The sequence below is a fragment of the Anomaloglossus baeobatrachus genome, chromosome 8 (genome assembly GCF_048569485.1).
Source record: "Anomaloglossus baeobatrachus isolate aAnoBae1 chromosome 8, aAnoBae1.hap1, whole genome shotgun sequence".
Taxonomy (NCBI): domain Eukaryota; kingdom Metazoa; phylum Chordata; class Amphibia; order Anura; family Aromobatidae; genus Anomaloglossus; species Anomaloglossus baeobatrachus.
In genome coordinates, this window is record NC_134360.1 from 89,811,548 (window position 1) to 89,828,938 (window position 17,391).

The 17,391-nt window shown below is 46.7% G+C and overlaps 1 protein-coding gene across 2 annotated transcripts in view; it reads right to left on the bottom strand.

The window, feature by feature from the left end:
- Nucleotides 1-1,636: 1,636 nt before the first annotated feature.
- The window catches only part of LOC142249913 (cytochrome P450 2D17-like), a 173,230-nt gene continuing 157,475 nt past the window's right edge, over nucleotides 1,637-17,391 (bottom strand). For both annotated transcript variants that reach the window (XM_075321890.1, XM_075321891.1), the window contains one exon: nucleotides 1,637-2,431. In XM_075321890.1, the coding sequence (XP_075178005.1) occupies nucleotides 2,250-2,431 (182 nt within the window). In that variant the 3' untranslated portion in view covers nucleotides 1,637-2,249. The remainder of the gene's footprint in view (nucleotides 2,432-17,391) is intronic.

Sequence of the window (17,391 nt, forward strand, 5' to 3'; positions counted from 1 at the left end):
CACCAAATGTGCAAGAGAAAAATAAGCAACATGTGGACAACACTTCAGAATTCTCCCTGGCTTTGCTGGTACAAAGATAGGGCTGCAGTTTTGTGACAGAAATGCATAAAAAAACGCAGTATGTGCACATAGACTTAGGGTGACTTTATACCTCCGAGTCTGTAAGTTGTCCAGCAGAGGCAAATTTACATGAATTATCACCAGCACAAGACTCAAGTTTTTTTTCTCACATGAAATAATAACTGGCAATGAAGTCTAGTCGAAATGTGGAGCTTGGAAACAAAGGGAACATGGTGTGGAGCTTAGCAGATATATATGTTTTACTACACAATTGTCTAAAGCCTGCTTTACATGTTACGATTCTGCATACGATATCGTATGCGATCGTAACCGCCCCCATCGTATGTGCGGCACGTTCAATTTGTTGAATGTGCCGCACAAACGATTAACCCCCGTCACACGTACTTACCAGTCCATACGACCTCGATGTGGACGGCGAACGTCCACTTCCTGGAGTGGGAGGGACGTTTGGCGTCACACCGACGTCCCACGGCAGCCGGCCAATAGAAGCGGAGGGGTGGAGATGAGCGGGACGTAAACATCCCGCCCACCTCCTTCCTTCCGCATTGTTGGCCGGGAGCCGTGGGACGCATGTAAGATCTGTTCATTGTTCCCGGGGTGTCACACACTGCGATGTGTGCTACCCCGGGTACGATGAACCACCTGACGTTCAATTCATGAGAAATGAACGACGTGCGTGCGATGAACGTTTTACTGTTCAATCACAATCGCACGTACCGGTCACAAAGTACAAAGTACCTTACGATGCCGGATGTGCGTCACTTACGACGTGACCCCGCCGACATATCGTAAGATATATTGTAGTGTGTAAAGCGGGCTTAAAAGGCCAAGGTGTTTCGTTTTGGTGATGTGTGGATGCAAACTGTTGTCAATGACTTCACTAATGAAAGAATAATATCAACCCAAATTTACTAGATTATTGTGAGACCAGTCCAACAGTGAGGCAAAAAATGAAAGCAACCACACAGTACAATTTATGTCAGGAAATTTCCCTTTACCACGTTTATACTGACCTTGCTCTTTTAGGCCTGAAACACACGTGCGCAAAAAACACGTGCGTGTCTCGCGGTCCGTTTTTGGGTTTGTATTCCGTTTTGGATGTCCATTTCTCCGGTACGTGTGACATCAGTGTGATGGCGTATGCTTGCCATGCGTGCGTGTTGAATGTCCGTGTATGCGTGAGATACGTACGTGCCATGTCCGTGTGCAGTCCGTGTGCAGTCCGTGTGTCTTGAGCCGTTTCAGCATTTATAAAAAAAAACAAAACACACGGACCGTACGGAAAACACACGTCCGTGTCACGTACGTGCAGACACGGACCCATTGACTTTAGTGGGTCCGTGTCTGCAAGATGCCGGTGAAACGCAGACATGTCATCCGTGTTAAAAAACGCACAGACGTACAAACCACACGGACACATGTTCCGTGTGGCTTTACGTGTGTGTGTGCCTGTTACCATAGGGTAACATTGGTGCCCGTGTGTTCGTGCCGCCGGTACGTGTCAAAAAGTCCCAAACACATACCGGCGGCACGAATGTGTGTTGCAGGCCATAGGAAAATCTGTCTGCTTCAATCTGGTCCAAAATAGGCTAAAAATTCATTCTTTCTTTATTTCATGTTCAAGTTAAAAAAAAATTTCCATCATGAATTCATAGGAACACAGGTGAGAGGACGCGTTTCGAACAGAGTTAGTTCTTAGTCTGTCTCTATAAGCTATAGTATGCAGTAAGTTTCTCTATCCATACAAACACAGTGTCATTCACAAATTTGCTATAGCGATTCTGTCACAAGGTTTAATCGCTGCTGAATTCGCAGCCTCTGCTTTTATACAGGTTATTATTGGGTATCTTGATATACTTTGCTATACAATGCAATGTGATACCTTCAACCTTATAGGGAACCCCATATGGGTACACCTGGGTCATGTGAGGCCTCTCTGACACATGCAATCTTTTACTTTGTGTAAAATGTTGGTAGACATGTTATTGAAATTCACGCAAACTTTATTGTAAAGTATTCGAATTCCACCAGGTCTGATTTGCATCAAATGGATTTGTTCATCTCTAATAAGATTATACAGATGAAATCCCATTCTATATGTATATGTATAGGGAATTAAAAAGGCGAGTGCAGTGATGTAATATATTTCAGATCTCATGGTTTGAAAGTTACACCCTAGATACAACACGAATATTGTAGGGTTGAGGACTTAGTGTAAAAGCATAGATAGGATCTTCTCTTGGGCGAGGTTGGTCACTTGGAATCTCAAAAGTAAGTTGCTGTAAAAAGGTAGTAAAAAACAGGAACAGTTCCATCCTGGCAAGTTGTTCTCCCAAGCAAGACCTCTTACCTACAAGAGAAAAAGATTTTTTACATACTAATACACATTGCAGCTCAATCAAACTGGTTGAACATAAAAGGATATCCAGTTTATGTGACGTATCTAGGTATAATTAACTTAAATAAATGTCATAAGAAACTGGCACTGTCCAGATTTATCAGAAATTTCAGTAGTGTCGCTAGATTAAAGCTGGGTTCACACATAGCGACAGCGACAACGACGTCGCTGTTACGTCACCATTTTCTGTGACGCAACAGCGACCTTGTATGTCGCTGTTATGATCGCTGTTATGTCACCATTTTCTGTGATGCAACAGCGACCTTGTAAGTCGCTGTTATGATCGCTGCTTAGCTGTTAAACACAGCAGAAGCAGCAGCGATCATAACGACACGCGTCGCTGTGCTACATGTGCAGAGAGCAGGGAGTCGCGCACACTGCTTAGCGCTGGCTCCCTGCACTCCTAGCTACAGTACACATCGGGTTAATTACCCAATGTGTACTGCAGCTACATGTGCAGAGAGCAGGGAGCCGGCACTGGCAGCGAGGGCGGACGCTGGTAACGAAGGTAAATATCGGGTAACCAGGGAAAGGTCTTCCCTTGGTTACCCGATGTTTACCCTGGTTACAGCTTACCGCAGCTGCCAGACGCCGGCTCCTGCTCCCTGCTCGCTTCATTTCGTCGCTCTCTCGCTGTCACACACAGCGATGTGTGCGTCACAGCGGGAGAGTGATGACCAAAAAATGAAGCTGGACATTCAGCAACGACCGGCGACCTCACAGCAGGGGCCAGGTCGTTGCTGGATGTCACACACAGCGACAGTAACGGGACGTCGCTGCAACGTCACAGAAAATGGTGACGTAGCAGCGACGTCGTTGTCGTCGTCGCTGTGTGTGACACCACCCTAGGTGTCGATAGCTTAAGGGCTCTGGTTCATACTTCTTGAGTGATGTGCCGGATCACCAGTGACCACTAATTTGAACTGTGTCAGCACAACATCATGCCAATTAAGTTCAATCCTGTGGCTTGCACCTTACAAGATAAAAAGGTCATCAGACTGTGTAGGGAGACTGTGGAGGAAGCATACTGTGTGGAGGAAGTTGTGCCGGGGATCATACTGTTTGTGGGGGTATCATATTGTAGGGGACTGTGGGGACATCATACTGTGTGGGAGGGAGTGGTGGCATTGTACTGTGTGATGTGTGTTCCAGGTGGGTCGTACTGCATGGGGGAAGATGTAGGGGCATCATACTGTGTGGAGTGGGCTGTGTGAGGTAGCGTGGTCGGCTGCGCAGCAGAAGACACGGGATCCAGGCATTAAGGTTCACAGCACACGGTTTAATGTCCAAACAAAAGTCCACAACAATATACATGTGCCTCTCCAGCAGAGGACTCAGGGAGTTCTGTTCACTCCCTCACACCCGGCACACCTGCCCTTGTTCCTGTTTCCATTTAACCCTTCCTTAAGCCTGTAGGGAAACAGCATTAACCCTAGAGTGGATTTACTTTCCATCATGGAGTGAGCACAACCGGGGCGAGACATACCGGCCGTCATAGATAACCCCGGTCACAGTCTCACAGCTGCCAGAGGAGTGGACATTTTGGGGGCATCATTCTCTATTAGGGCCATGGAGGGGTACCATAGCTGAGGCTTCAGTACGTACACTTTGTAGGTACAACAACTCATGACTTTCTCCCTGTCTTAAAAAATTAGGAAGTATGCCATTTACTGCATCTATGTGCCATGACCCAAACTTGTATGGAATTTTTGTTTTTTTGATTGGGGGAGGCCGAGGAGGAAAAATTAGGACTTTTGCTGTGGGGTCAATGACTTCTTTTGTATGGCCCTGCTCAGGGGAATTATTAGCTCTGAAGATGGCACTCAGGGGACCTTATTTTTTTTAAAATCTGGAACATTTTTACTTTAATTGGGGCAGTAAGGAGTCATTATTAGTTTTACGGGTACTTAGGCATTATTTCTTTTTTGTGTACATTGTTACTTTAATCCTTTCCTAACATTGTATTTACTGGAATGTGATATTTTGCAGGGAGTTCCTGCAAAAGGACGCACTGCTACAGCCAGGTGATTATACAGGCACAGCAACTGATAGCCCAGCTCCTGCGGTATCAGCACCATTGCTTCCTGTTTAGTCCTCTATATCACATAAACAAATAGCAACTGTGGCATTTAGAAGCTAGTGAGAGGAAGGGGGTCCCACTATCACTCCGTTGGCGCTCCTGCAATGCGATCACAGGAAGATGATAGTTGTTATGGCACCTAGAGGTCAAGTAATGATGTTCAGGTTTGCCAAGTATGGTGACCTGTTTGACCCTGCCATATGCATAAGTAAGAGAACCTTGATCAGGACCACAGGTCAACCGGTTGGGGTGATTTTTCCGAAAGATGCAGCTTCTCACCATAGTCTAATTTGGCCAGTGGGTTGTAGTTTTTTTTTCCAGTACCACGGCCCTTCTTTAGCGAACAGATGGTGATCCAGATCCCATAATATGTTCATCCCAGGGGTCACGTTCATTCCACTCCTTTGGGGTGATCCACAAGCACCACTCCTTTTGTGCCGATGTCTTGTCTACATAATTCACTCTAAACCACACGATTCCCTTCACGATTAGCTGTCCCTTGTTAGCTGTTGTAAGACGGAAAACACTCCCATCTTCAGGTTCCATCATATGACTGAGAGCTTTCTGTCACCTGAGTTCTATGAACTGCCTTCTCTATCACAGGCATGGACTCCTCCTCCTTCTCTATTGTGGCAAGGTAGACATGGTAAGATGTCAAGATAGTCGTCGTCCAGGTCATCTTATCCAGGTCTACTTATTTTCCACCATAATTTTCAAAAAAAATGTTGCCAAATCAGACAAGGTGATTTTCTGGATTTGTTTTCTCATTTTGTTTCCCACAGTTCTGGTCTACCTATGATGTCAATTACAGGCCTCTCTCATTTTAAGAAAAAACAACAAGGATTAGGTGTAATGCCACAGTTTCTAAGAGTTTTAATCTCTCATGCATGCATCTGGGTTTTCTTAAAAGTTTCTTTGAGTACTAAATCTGGGTTTATTGTCACCTCTGCATTTCTAAATTTAAGGCCACGTCTCACTAAGCAACATCGCTAGCAACATCGCTGCCAAGGCACAACTTGCTAGCGATGTTGCTGTGTGTGACATCCAGCTACAACCTCGCCCCTGCTGTGAGGTCGCTGGTTGTTGCTGAATGTTCTAGACCATTTTTTAGTTATTGCTCTCCCGCTGTGAAGCACACATCGCTGTGTGTGACAGCGAGAGAGCAACAACTGAATGTGTGTGACGCCCTGGGCAAGCCAGGGGTCACAGGTCATAACACCACCAAACCGTACACCCCAGCTAGGAACACCAAGGCTAACCTAAAATCCTTGTTGCCTTCCTCCAGGGGCTGATGTCCACACCAGGGGGTGGGCCAGCCGCCCACCAAGGAGTTCACAGCCCTGGAGGCGGGAAAACCAGGCAGTCAAGTGAGGGAAGTGAAAGTGAGAGGAAGCAAGTTCAGTTTAGAAGAGTAAGAGTGACAGAAAGTGACAGTTTGTAAAGCCTGAAGCTGGTCCGGGTGTGTGCCCCGGACTGAGACAGCAAGGTCAGCAGACGGCGGTGACTGTCTGCAGGGGAGACTGCTTGGAGGTTGCTGGAAGGACCGCGGACGGGTGGTGGCCCGGCGGTACCGGAGCGGTATACGAAGAGCAGTCAGCACCAGTGGCAGGGACCTTTCGGATCCCGGCAAGGTTTTAAAAAGTTTTGCAAAAATGAGAAAATGATTACCGTGAAAGTAACCTGATTGTCTACCGTGATTGGGAACCGGCCGTTGCCGGCATTGTTGTCCCCGTGGGGACCATCTAGCTGCATAGGAACTCCTATGGACAAGCCCGTGAACTTGCAGGGCAACCACAAACGTTAAGTGGGTTGTAAATAAAAATATATTGTTGCAGCTAATCGTTACCGCCTCCGGAGAGACAGGTTGGAGGGAGGGCCCGCAGTGGAGCAGGCTGGGGCCTAGCCACCACAGGAACCGGTGGCTACCCTCTGGAGGGGAAGGACAGATCCCGCTCGGGTAACTTGTGCAGGACTGGGGTCAAGGGGTGCTGCCTGGGTTTTAGGGGCAGCATCAGGGCTAGGTTACTTGGGTGGGAGAGAGCGGCAGCCGCAACCGTTTAAAATGTTTACAACGTTTAAGAACCGAACCTCCCGATGTGGGATGATGTCATAAATTGTATTGTGTTATTCTTTTTTTTTATATATATCTTTACAGAAAATAAAACCGGTGTTGGACGGGCAGCCCGCGGACGGTCTGCATTTTGCTAAGGGGGAATGTGACGCCCTGGGCAAGCCAGGGGTCACAGGTCATAACACCACCACACCCTACACCCCAGCTAGGAACACCAAGGCTAACCTAAAATCCTTGTTGCCTTCCTCCAGGGGCTGATGTTCACACCAGGGGGTGGGCCAGGCGGTTGGCTCTGCTCACCGAGGAGTTCACAGCCCTGGAGGCGGGAAAACCAGGCAGTCAAGTGAGGGAAGTGAAAGTGAGAGGAAGCAAGTTCAGTTTAGAAGAGTAAAGGCTGCTTTACACCAGACAATCTATCGTGCGATAGATCGTCGGGGTCACGGTTTTTGTGACGCACATCCGGCATCGCTGGCGATGCCGGCCTGTGTGACACCTCCTAGCGACGCAGTATCGCTCACAAATCGTGAGTCGGGTACTGCTCGTTAGGTTCCATAATATCGTTTAATTTGGTTGATCATCGTTTCCGTGGTAGCACACGCCGCTCCGTGTGACACCACGGGAACGATGACCAGCTCACCTGCCTCCCGCGGCCGCCGCCGGCTCTATGTGGAAGGAAGGAGGTGGGCGGGATGTTTACATCCTGCTCATCTCCGCCCCTCCGCTTCTATTGGCCGGCGGCCGTGTGACGTCGCTGTGACGCCAAACGTCCCTCCCACTTCAGGAAGTGGACGTTCGCCGCCCACAGCGAGGTCGCACGAGAGGTAAGTATGTGTGACGGGGGTTACTGACTTTGTGCGACACGGGCAGCGATTTGCCCGTGACGCAGAAAGGACGGGGGCGGGTACGATCGATTGTGAAATCGCACAATCGATCGTACCATGTAAAGCAGGCTTAAGAGTGACAGAAAGTGACAGTTTGTAAAGCCTGAAGCTGGTCCAGGTGTGTGCCCCGGACTGAGACAGCAAGGTTAGCAGACGGCGGTGACTGTCTGCAGGGGAGACTGCTTGGAGGTTGCTGGAAGGACCGCGGACGGGTGGTGGCCCGGCGGTACCGGAGCGGTATACGAAGAGCAGTCAGCACCAGTGGCAGGGGCCTTTCGGATCCCGGCAAGGCTAGGAGTCGCCGTGAATTTGCCAAATCCGTTAGTGAAGGGGACCTCTGGGTCTCCCAACAACCAAGTCCCGATTGAAGGCAACCGTCCAACCGTTGGAGAGAGACACCGCCACCGCCAGGGCACCAGTTTCTCAGGGCCAGCGCCTGCGGGCAAAGTAGGACTCCTCCGGCCCATATCCAAGCCGGGGAGCGGGTTACCGGTGGGAACCCATCGCAACCATCATCATCTTAGGTGCAGGAAAAGGGACCGTCACCGTCAACTACTGGGGAAAAGCAAGTGCAGCCGTCCGTGGGAACCGTCTTTCCAGCCGTGTGTTTTACCGAGAACTGTGTCATCGTCTCAGGCTGAGTGAGTACCACAGTGCCGTGAGGCACAGCGCTGCCCCCGCGTCCCTGCACCCCACCAAGCCCTGCATCACCCACCTCATCACTGGGCCCCGGGACAACTACCCCCTACCCACGGAGGGGAGAACCAACAACTTTGCTGCTCCCTGTCACCGCTCCCGGGATCCCCATACAGAGCAGCGGTGGTGTCCATACAATCACCACAACCGTGGGTGGCATCACGGACAATAAACAATCCCCAAATCCAATCCCCTTTCACTCACGGGCAAGGAGCGCCGCTCGAGTCCCCGGGATCCGGCCCATCGCTCGAGCCACCGAGCAGCAGCAGCAGGCCGCAGCAGCCGCAGCGGCAGCCAGACCCGAGCAGAGGGAGAGCGCGGCGTCCCCTCCTCCGCCCGCGACATGTGCAATGAGCAGGGAACCAGCTTCTGCGGACGCTGGTAACCAATGTAAATATCGGGTAGCCAAGAAGCCCTTTCCTTGGTTACCCGATATTTACCTTCGTTACCAGCGTCCGCCGCTCTCACGCTGTCAGTCCCTGCTCCCTGCACACATAGCCAGACTACACATCGGGTAATTAACCCGATGTATACTCTGGCTAGGAGTGCAGGGAGCCAGCGCTAAGCGGTGTGCGCTGGTAACCAAGGTAAATATCGTGTTGGTTACCCGATATTTAGCTTAGTTACCAAGCGCAGCATCGCTTCCACGCGTCGCTGCTGGCTGGGGGCTGGTCACTGGATGCTGGTGAGATCTGCCTGTGTGACAGCTCACCAGCAACCCGTGTAGCGACGCTCCAGCGATCCCTGCCAGGTCAGGTTGCTGGTGGGATCGCTGGAGCATCGCTTAGTGTGACGGTACCTTTAGGCTCTCCCTTAATCTCATTGACAATGAGTTCATTGTTGAACGTGCATACAGTGCTTCTACTCTCAGGTATTCTAATCAAGTGTCAGCGATTGATAATTCTCCCTTGGCTCAAAGTCATGTTGCTTCTAGATCAAGAATGTGTGCATGGCTGATTTACACACATAATTAATTTGACTCTTGGTCCTTCCTTCTTTACCTGCTATACTGGTGTTAGACATGCCCTGGTTGGTTAAACACAATCCTACCATCAATTGGGTGACCCAGGAGATTAAAGGCCCCTTTACACACTGAGACTTTCTAGCGATCCCACCAGCGATCCCGACCTGGCCGGGATCGCTGGAAAGTCTCTAAACAGTCTCTGGTGAGCTGTCAAACAGGCAGATCTGGCCAACGACGCAGCAGCGTTTAGAGACTTTCCAGCGATCCCGGACCTGCAGAACGGCCTCGCTGGTAGGGAATGCTATAGCACGCCTACGGGCTAAGTCGCTAACGATGTCATTGTAACGGTGTCAATCACACCGATGCATGCTGCGCAGCGGGAAACTAAGGACCAATGATCCTAAAAGATTTGTAGCGATCAGCGACCTCACAGGTGGGGCCTGGTCGCTGATGCGTGCCACACACTGCAATGTCGCTGGGGAGGTCGCTTTTACGTCACAAAACCAGTGACATTACAGCGATATCATTAGCGATGCTGCAGTGTGTAAAGGGGCCTTAAGTCTCAGGGAAACTTTTGTTATTCCAATTGATTATCCAAGTGTATGAGGGGTCAAGGTTACGCCACCCCTGCAGAAGTGGCCGGCATGCAGGAAGGTTCGCAAAATGTATTGGTCTGTGTTGTGTATTGTGGTAGATGGCCACAAGGTGGCAAGGTGGCCCTGTGACTGCTTTCCTGACACCCTTAGGCAAGAAGAGGTTAAGTGAAAGGAGGGGATCAGGGTACAAATAAGCAGGATGTAGGAGGAGAGCAGGACAGTCCTCAGTAGGAGAAAAAGATAACAAGCAAGCCAAAGATTTGATTATAAAAGATCCTAAGGGTCAATCCTTTGACACCGGACACACGGGGCCATGCTCTTAAGAGGACTGTTGACACTGCGTCCCCAAAAGAGGGATTGAGTCCGGTCGGTCGGGGTGGCGCCCATCTTTCCTGGTTTGAAAACCCAACGAATTTCACTGAAGACAGAAGGTCAGTGGGCTCTTAAAGGAAAAGAATAGGTCTTGGCCAGAAGCACGCATGGAGAAGTGCTGTCGAAATTAGCTCCTTCAATAACAACAGTTAAATCCATATGGGTGGGACTGAGTGGCTAAGGGACTCAGGTGCCAACAAAACACTCAGACAGTAAATGTAATGATGGAATATAGTCTGGAGGGAACTCTGTCGGGGTCAGAAGCGGTGCCCGTGTTATGCAAGTTGAAAGTACCCCTGTAGTGAATGCAAGTAAAGTTCTGCTGTTTAAAAGAAGTGAACCTGTGTCGGATTCATTGACTCAGTGGAAGAATGGACTGTGGCGAAAGCGTCCCTGCAGTGGAGTGGCAACCGGGATGCAAGGCATTACCGAACGACTGCGCTGCGGCCTAGCAACCCTTGTACACATGAGTACTACTGCCTGCCCTAGCTGCTCTCCACAAGACCTTGGCAACTGTGAGATCTCATCTTCCTGGATTTATTCAGGATTTTGAGGATGTGTTTTCTGAGACACAAAGGTCATATGATTGCACAACTGAGTTCATACCAGGTGGCAAAATGCCTAAATCTTGATTGTTTAATCACTCCCTTCCAAAAACAGATATAGTATGGCCAAGGGGCATATACGGCCATCCACCACTGCAATAGCAGTGAGGTTTTTCTTTGTTATGAAAAAAAGAGGTTTGCATCCATATCCTTTACCTCTTATATCTGACTTGTTTAATCAACTAGCTGGAGCCAAAACCTAAACTTGATCTAAGGTGGACACATAACCTGATACATATTTGGAAAGGTGATGAGTGGAAAACCGTGTTCAATACACTCGAGGGTCATGTTGAAAATTTGGTGTTGCTGTTTGGGCTGACTAATGCTCTGATGGTTTTCCAGAACTTAATTAATGATAATTTGTGTACTCTGATAGGTAGATTTCTTGTAATTTATTTGGATAACATATTGATTTACTCATATTTAGAGATGAGCGAACCGGTCGCGGTTCGGCTCAAGGTCGGTTCGCCGAACGGGGGTCCCGTTCGAGTTCGGTTCGTCGAACGTTCGACGAACCGAACTCGAACCAATAGGCTATAATGGGAGGCAATCACAAACACATAAAAATGCATGATAAATGTACACAAACAGTTAATAAACATTGCCATAACACTTACCGGTCCCCGCGATCCCTCCTGCACTCTGTGTCCTGCCGCTATTCCATCCGATGATCGCTGAATCCTCCCGGTGACCGGCACTGCCAGCAGAGAAGCAGGACCTATCGTGACGTCAAAATAGCCATGTGACCAGTCACGTGGCTATTATCTCATTGGCTACAGACTGGTCACATGACTATGACACGTCATGTAGGACCTGCAAGTGCATCTCTCCGGTACACGGTGCACATTTGTGTATCGCCATGTGCGATATGCTCTAGCACACGGTCGACTCCCCATTCCGTTAGGGACCGGCTGACACAGCCGGTCATTAACGGAGATCACCGTTGCCATAGCAACGCAGTTAGCGATGACGTCACCGCTAACCGCGGCTCCGGGAGCACCATTGCTATAGTAACGCGTCTGTCAGCGTTACCGCTGTTACCGCTAGCAGCACTGATCACTCACGGAATGAAGGCTGCACGCTGCTTCCCGATTGTAGTGAGGATTGTAGTGAGGATGAGGTGCCCCAGCCCATGATGGGCTGGTGCACCTCATCCTCACTACAATCGTCACTACTACTACACTAGTGAGGATTGTAGTGAGGATGAGGTGCCCCAGCCCATGATGGGCTGGTGCACCTCATCCTCACTACAATCGTCACTACTACTACACTAGTGAGGATTGTAGTGAGGATGAGGTGCCCCAGCCCATGATGGGCTGGTGCACCTCATCCTCACTACAATCGTCACTACTACTACACTAGTGAGGATTGTAGTGAGGATGAGGTGCCCCAGCCCATGATGGGCTGATGCACCTCATCCTCACTACAATCGTCACTACTACTACACTAGTGAGGATTGTAGTGAGGATGAGGTGCCCCAGCCCATCAAGTATTGGGCTGGGGCACCTCATCCTCACTACAATCCTCACTACAATCCTGAAGTGCAGTTTCTTCAAATTCATTTAAAGGCACTTGGAACGCTGAAATTGCTGCTTATAATTTAAGCCTCTATTAAAAACCTCTTATCAGCGCTGGTTTATTGGGGATTTATTGGGCTGACAGGGGGTAATAAAGATGGAGTCTCTAATGTGTCTGTGTATTTATTTCTATTAAAGTATTTTTTCTCTGTGTGGTGTCTTTTTTTTAACCCTTTATTGGAGATTCTTAATGGCCGGGTCAAACGTGCCTGACATTAAGAATCTCTGGCTTAATACTGGCTGGTAAAACAGAGCCAGCATTAACTCATGATTACCCAACAAGCCACCCGGCTCCAGGGCTGTTGGAAGAGTTAGATACAGCGCCAGATGATGGCGCTTCTATGAGAGCGCCATTTTCTGGGACGGCTGCGGACTGAAATTCGCAGCAGAGGCGCCCAGAAACCTCGGGCTAACCTGTGCTGCGGATTCCAATCCCCAGCTGCCTAGTTGTACCCGGCTGGACTCAAAAATGGGGCGAAGCCCACGTCATTTGTTTTTTAATTATTTCATGAAATAAGTGAAATAATTAAAAAAAAAAGGGCTTCCCTATATTTTTGGTTCCCAGCCGGGTACAAATAGGCAACTGGGGGTTGGAGGCAGCCCGTAGCTGCATGCTGTACCTGGCTAGCATACAAAAATATGGCGAAGCTCACGTCCTTTTTTTGTAGTTTTTTGGCAAAAAAAATAAAAAATGCTTCCCTGGATTTTCCATTGCCAGTGAAGGTAACACCAAGCAGTGGGGGTTAGCAGCCAGTAGCTGCTTGGATTACCCTTAGCTAGCAATACAAAAAATGCAGCGGGAGCCCATATATATTTTTTTTAATTATTTATTTAAATAACTAAAAACAAAATGGGCTTCCCTGTATTTTGATTGCTGGACATCACAGTGCTGTAAAAATAAATCTTTAAAAAAAATGACATAGCGCTCCGCGGTATTTTTGATTCTCAGCGCAGATAAAGCAGACAGCTATGGGTTGCCACCCCCATCTGCCTGTCGTTACCTTGGTTGGCAATCAAAATACAGGGAAGCCCATTAATTTTTTCTATTTAAAAAATAGTTAAAAAAAAATGACGTTGGGTCCCCCCATTTTTGATAGCCAGCTAGGGTAAAGCAGACGTTTGTAGCCTGAAAACCACAGCTGGCAGCTTTACCGTGGTTGGGGATCCAATGTGGAGGTCCCCCCAGGCTCTTTTTTTATAATTATTTTATAAATATTAATAATTACACAAAAAAAGTAGGGTCCCCTCCAAATTGGATCACCAGCCAAGGTAAAGCGGACAGCTGTGGTCTGGTATTCTCAGGGTGGGAAAGTCCATAGTTATTGGGCCTTCACAGCCTAAAAATAGCAGGCCGCAGGCACCCCAGACGTGGCGCATCCACTAGATGCGCCAATCCTGGCGATTCACCCCAGCTCATCCCGTGCCCTGGTGCAGTGGCAAACGGGGTAATAAATCGGGTTGATACTAGCTGTAAAGTCACCTGAGATCAAGCCCAGCAGTTTGTGATGTCATGGCGTCTATTAGATACCCAACATCATAAACTGTCAGTACTAACAAAAACAAAAAATCGACAAAAGAAATTTATTTGAAAAAACAGTCCCCAAAACATTTCCTCTTTCACCAATTTATTGTAAGAAAAAAAATAAAGGGGTCCCACGAAGACTCTGGACCGTCTAGAATATGGGGGGGAGACACTCAGGGAACGTATCCCCCATTTTCTAGGAGTGCGGACCCTTCATGTGAGGAGTGTGGGTGCAATGAATCTGCACTCACTCTCCCCGGGTCCACAGCAGCAGAGTCCATGTCGTAATGGTTGCTACCAAAGCTGCAATGCCCTGCTCATGAGGTAAGGGCATGCCTAATCAGGAGAACTACTGTAGAGGAAGCTCTGCTCACTGGTATATAGGTGCTCAGAGGTAATAATAGATAAAATTAGTGAGAAACCTCGGCACTCTAAATCTCCCAGACTAAGTCAGTAAGTCACAACGGATAGTAATGCAAAATCACTCTTTATTGGTCCGTATTAAGAAAAAAAAATTTTTCATAAGCATATATGTTACAAGTTACAAATGACGTTTCGGCCTGAGCCTTCGTCAGATTGGACTTATCTGCATGTAATCATGAAAAATGACAATAATCAGTATCACATAAGAGTGAGAGAACAATAACATAAACTCGAACAATGTAGAGGTACAATTGGGATGCAGCAAAAAATTTGCAACACAGCAAGAAATGAAACACATGATACAAATGTCATAATACAGTACAAGGACAATATAGTAATGACAAATATGGGGTCAGAGTAGGCTTAGACAGCTCTGGTACGAAAGAGATGTCAATCATAAAGTAACATGTGCAGTAGGTGTAGAGCTACACTATGCATGGCAGAGTTAATGGGTAGACCGACCATAGAAAAAGAACGGAGAAAAAGTGGAGAAAAAGTGGAGAAAAAGTGGAGAAAAAATGTAGAAAAAGTGGAGAAAAAGTGGAGAAAAAATGGAGAAAAAGTGGAGAAAAAGTGGAGAAAAAGTGGAGAAAAAATGGAGAAAAAGTGGAGAAAAAGTGGAGAAAAAATGGAGAAAAAGTGGAGAAAAAGTGGAGGAAAAATGGAGAAAAAGTGGAGAAAAAGTTGAGAAAAAGTGGAGAAAAAATGTAGAAAAAGTGGAGAAAAAGTGGAGAAAAAATGGAGAAAAAGTGGAGAAAAAATGTAGAAAAAGTGTAGAAAAAGTGGAGAAAAAGTGGAGAAAAAATGTGGAGAAAAAGTGGAGAAAAAGTGGAGAAAAAGTGGAGAAAAAATGGAGAAAAAGTGGAGAAAAAGTGGAGAAAAAAAGTAGAAAGTGGAGAAAAAGTGGAGAAAAAGTGGAGAAAAAATGTAGAAAAAGTGGAGAAAAAGTGGAGAAAAAGTGGAGAAAAAATGGAGAAAAAGTGGAGAAAAAATGTAGAAAAAGTGTAGAAAAAGTGTAGAAAAAGTGGAGAAAAAATGTGGAGAAAAAGTGGAGAAAAAGTGGAGAAAAAGTGGAGAAAAAATGGAGAAAAAGTGGAGAAAAAGTGGAGAAAAAAAGTAGAAAAAGTGGATAAAAAGTGGAGAAAAAATGGAGAAAAATTGTAGAAAACGTGGAGAAAAAGTGGAGAAAAAATGTAGAAAAAGTGGAGAAAAAGTGGAGAAAAAATAGAGAAAAAGTGGAGAAAAAGTGGAGAAAAAATGTAGAAAAAGTGGAGAAAAAGTGGAGAAAAAGTGGAGAAAAAATGGAGAAAAAGTGGAGAAAAAGTGGAGAAAAAGTGGAGAAAAAGTGGAGAAAAAGTGGAGAAAAAATGGAGAAAAAGTGGAGAAAAAGTGGAGAAAAAGTGGAGAAAAAGTGGAGAAAAAATGTAGAAAAAGTGGAGAAAAAGTGGAGAAAAAGTGGAGAAAAAATGGAGAAAAAGTGGAGAAAAAGTGGAGAAAAAGTGGAGAAAAAGTGGAGAAAAAATGGAGAAAAAGTGGAGAAAAAGTGGAGAAAAAATGGAGAAAAAGTGGAGAAAAAATGTAGAAAAAGTGGAGAAAAAGTGGAGAAAAAATGTGGAGAAAAAGTGGAGAAAAAGTGGAGAAAAAGTGGAGAAAAAGTGGAGAAAAAATGGAGAAAAAGTGGAGAAAAAGTGGAGAAAAAAAGTAGAAAAAGTGGAGAAAAAGTGGAGAAAAAGTGGAGAAAAAATGGAGAAAAAGTGGAGAGAAAAAGTGGAGAAAAAATGTAGAAAAAGTGGAGAAAAAGTGGAGAAAAAGTGGAGAAAAAATGGAGAAAAAGTGGAGAAAAAGTGGAGAAAAAAAGTAGAAAAAGTGGAGAAAAAGTGGAGAAAAAGTGGAGAAAAAATGGAGAAAAAGTGGAGAGAAAAAGTGGAGAAAAAATGTAGAAAAAGTGGAGAAAAAGTGGAGAAAAAGTGGAGAAAAAGTGGAGAAAAAGTGGAGAAAAAGTGGAGAAAAAGTGGAGAAAAAGTGGAGAAAAAATGTAGAAAAAGTGGAGAAAAAATGGAGAAAAAGTGGAGAAAAAGTGGAGAAAAAGTGGAGAAGTGGAGAAGTGGAGAAGAAGTGGAGAAGTGTTTGTTCATGCCAGATGGGAGATAAATAATTTTTTACCGGCGCTGTCATTTACTGTAACGTGATAATCGGTATACGCTGTATACCTGTGATCACGTGAGTGGGGACCGGAAAAACCGTCCTGAATCATGATCTCCAGGGTCTCAGCTAGCCCTGAAACCCCGGAGATTTTCTGACGCTGGGGGGTGTTATTCACTTATTTCTGCCTGCTGTTTATAAACGGCAGATCAGAATAAGGCTACATTAACACGACCGATCCATTTTTGCGGTCTGCAAAAAACAGTCCGTTTTTTTTCACGGGTGCATCCGTGTGGCATCCGTTTTCGTTCCGTAGACGGTCCGTATGTCATCTGTTTGTCATCCGTGTGCCTTCCGTTTTTTTTGTGTACTGCAAAAAAACTGAATGAGGGTAAATGCATAAATTTACCCAGGATCCATAGCTTCATCCTACATGAGGCGGTCACATGTTCACTCCAGTGCCATTTTCTACTGCTTTTCACAGCGTAGAGCGCTCTGGTGATTTTCTTGTGCTTGTACACTTCATATCAGTCTTTTCTGTCATTATAATGGCAGAAAGACACATAATGTCCCACTCTCCTGCATTTTGTAATTTTGCACCCTTTGGTGCCTTTCATGTGGCACTAAGGGGTGCTTAGCTTTGTATTTAGCCAAAAAAATGAAAAAAAAAATGACGTAGGGTTCCCCCTATTTTTGTAGCCAGCTAGGGTAAAGCAGACAGCTGCAGCCTGCAGGCCACAGCTGGCAACCTCACCTTGGCTGGTAATCCAAAACTGAGGGCACCCCACGCTGTTATTTTAAATTAAATAAATAATTAAAAAAAAAAAACACGTAGGGGTCCCCCCAAAATTGGATCACCAGCCAAGGTAAAGCAGACAGCTGGGGTCTGATATTCTCAGACTAAGGAGGTCCATGGTTATTGGACTCTCCCCAGCCTAAAAATAGCAGGCCGCAGCCGCCCCAGAAGTGGCGCATCCATTAGA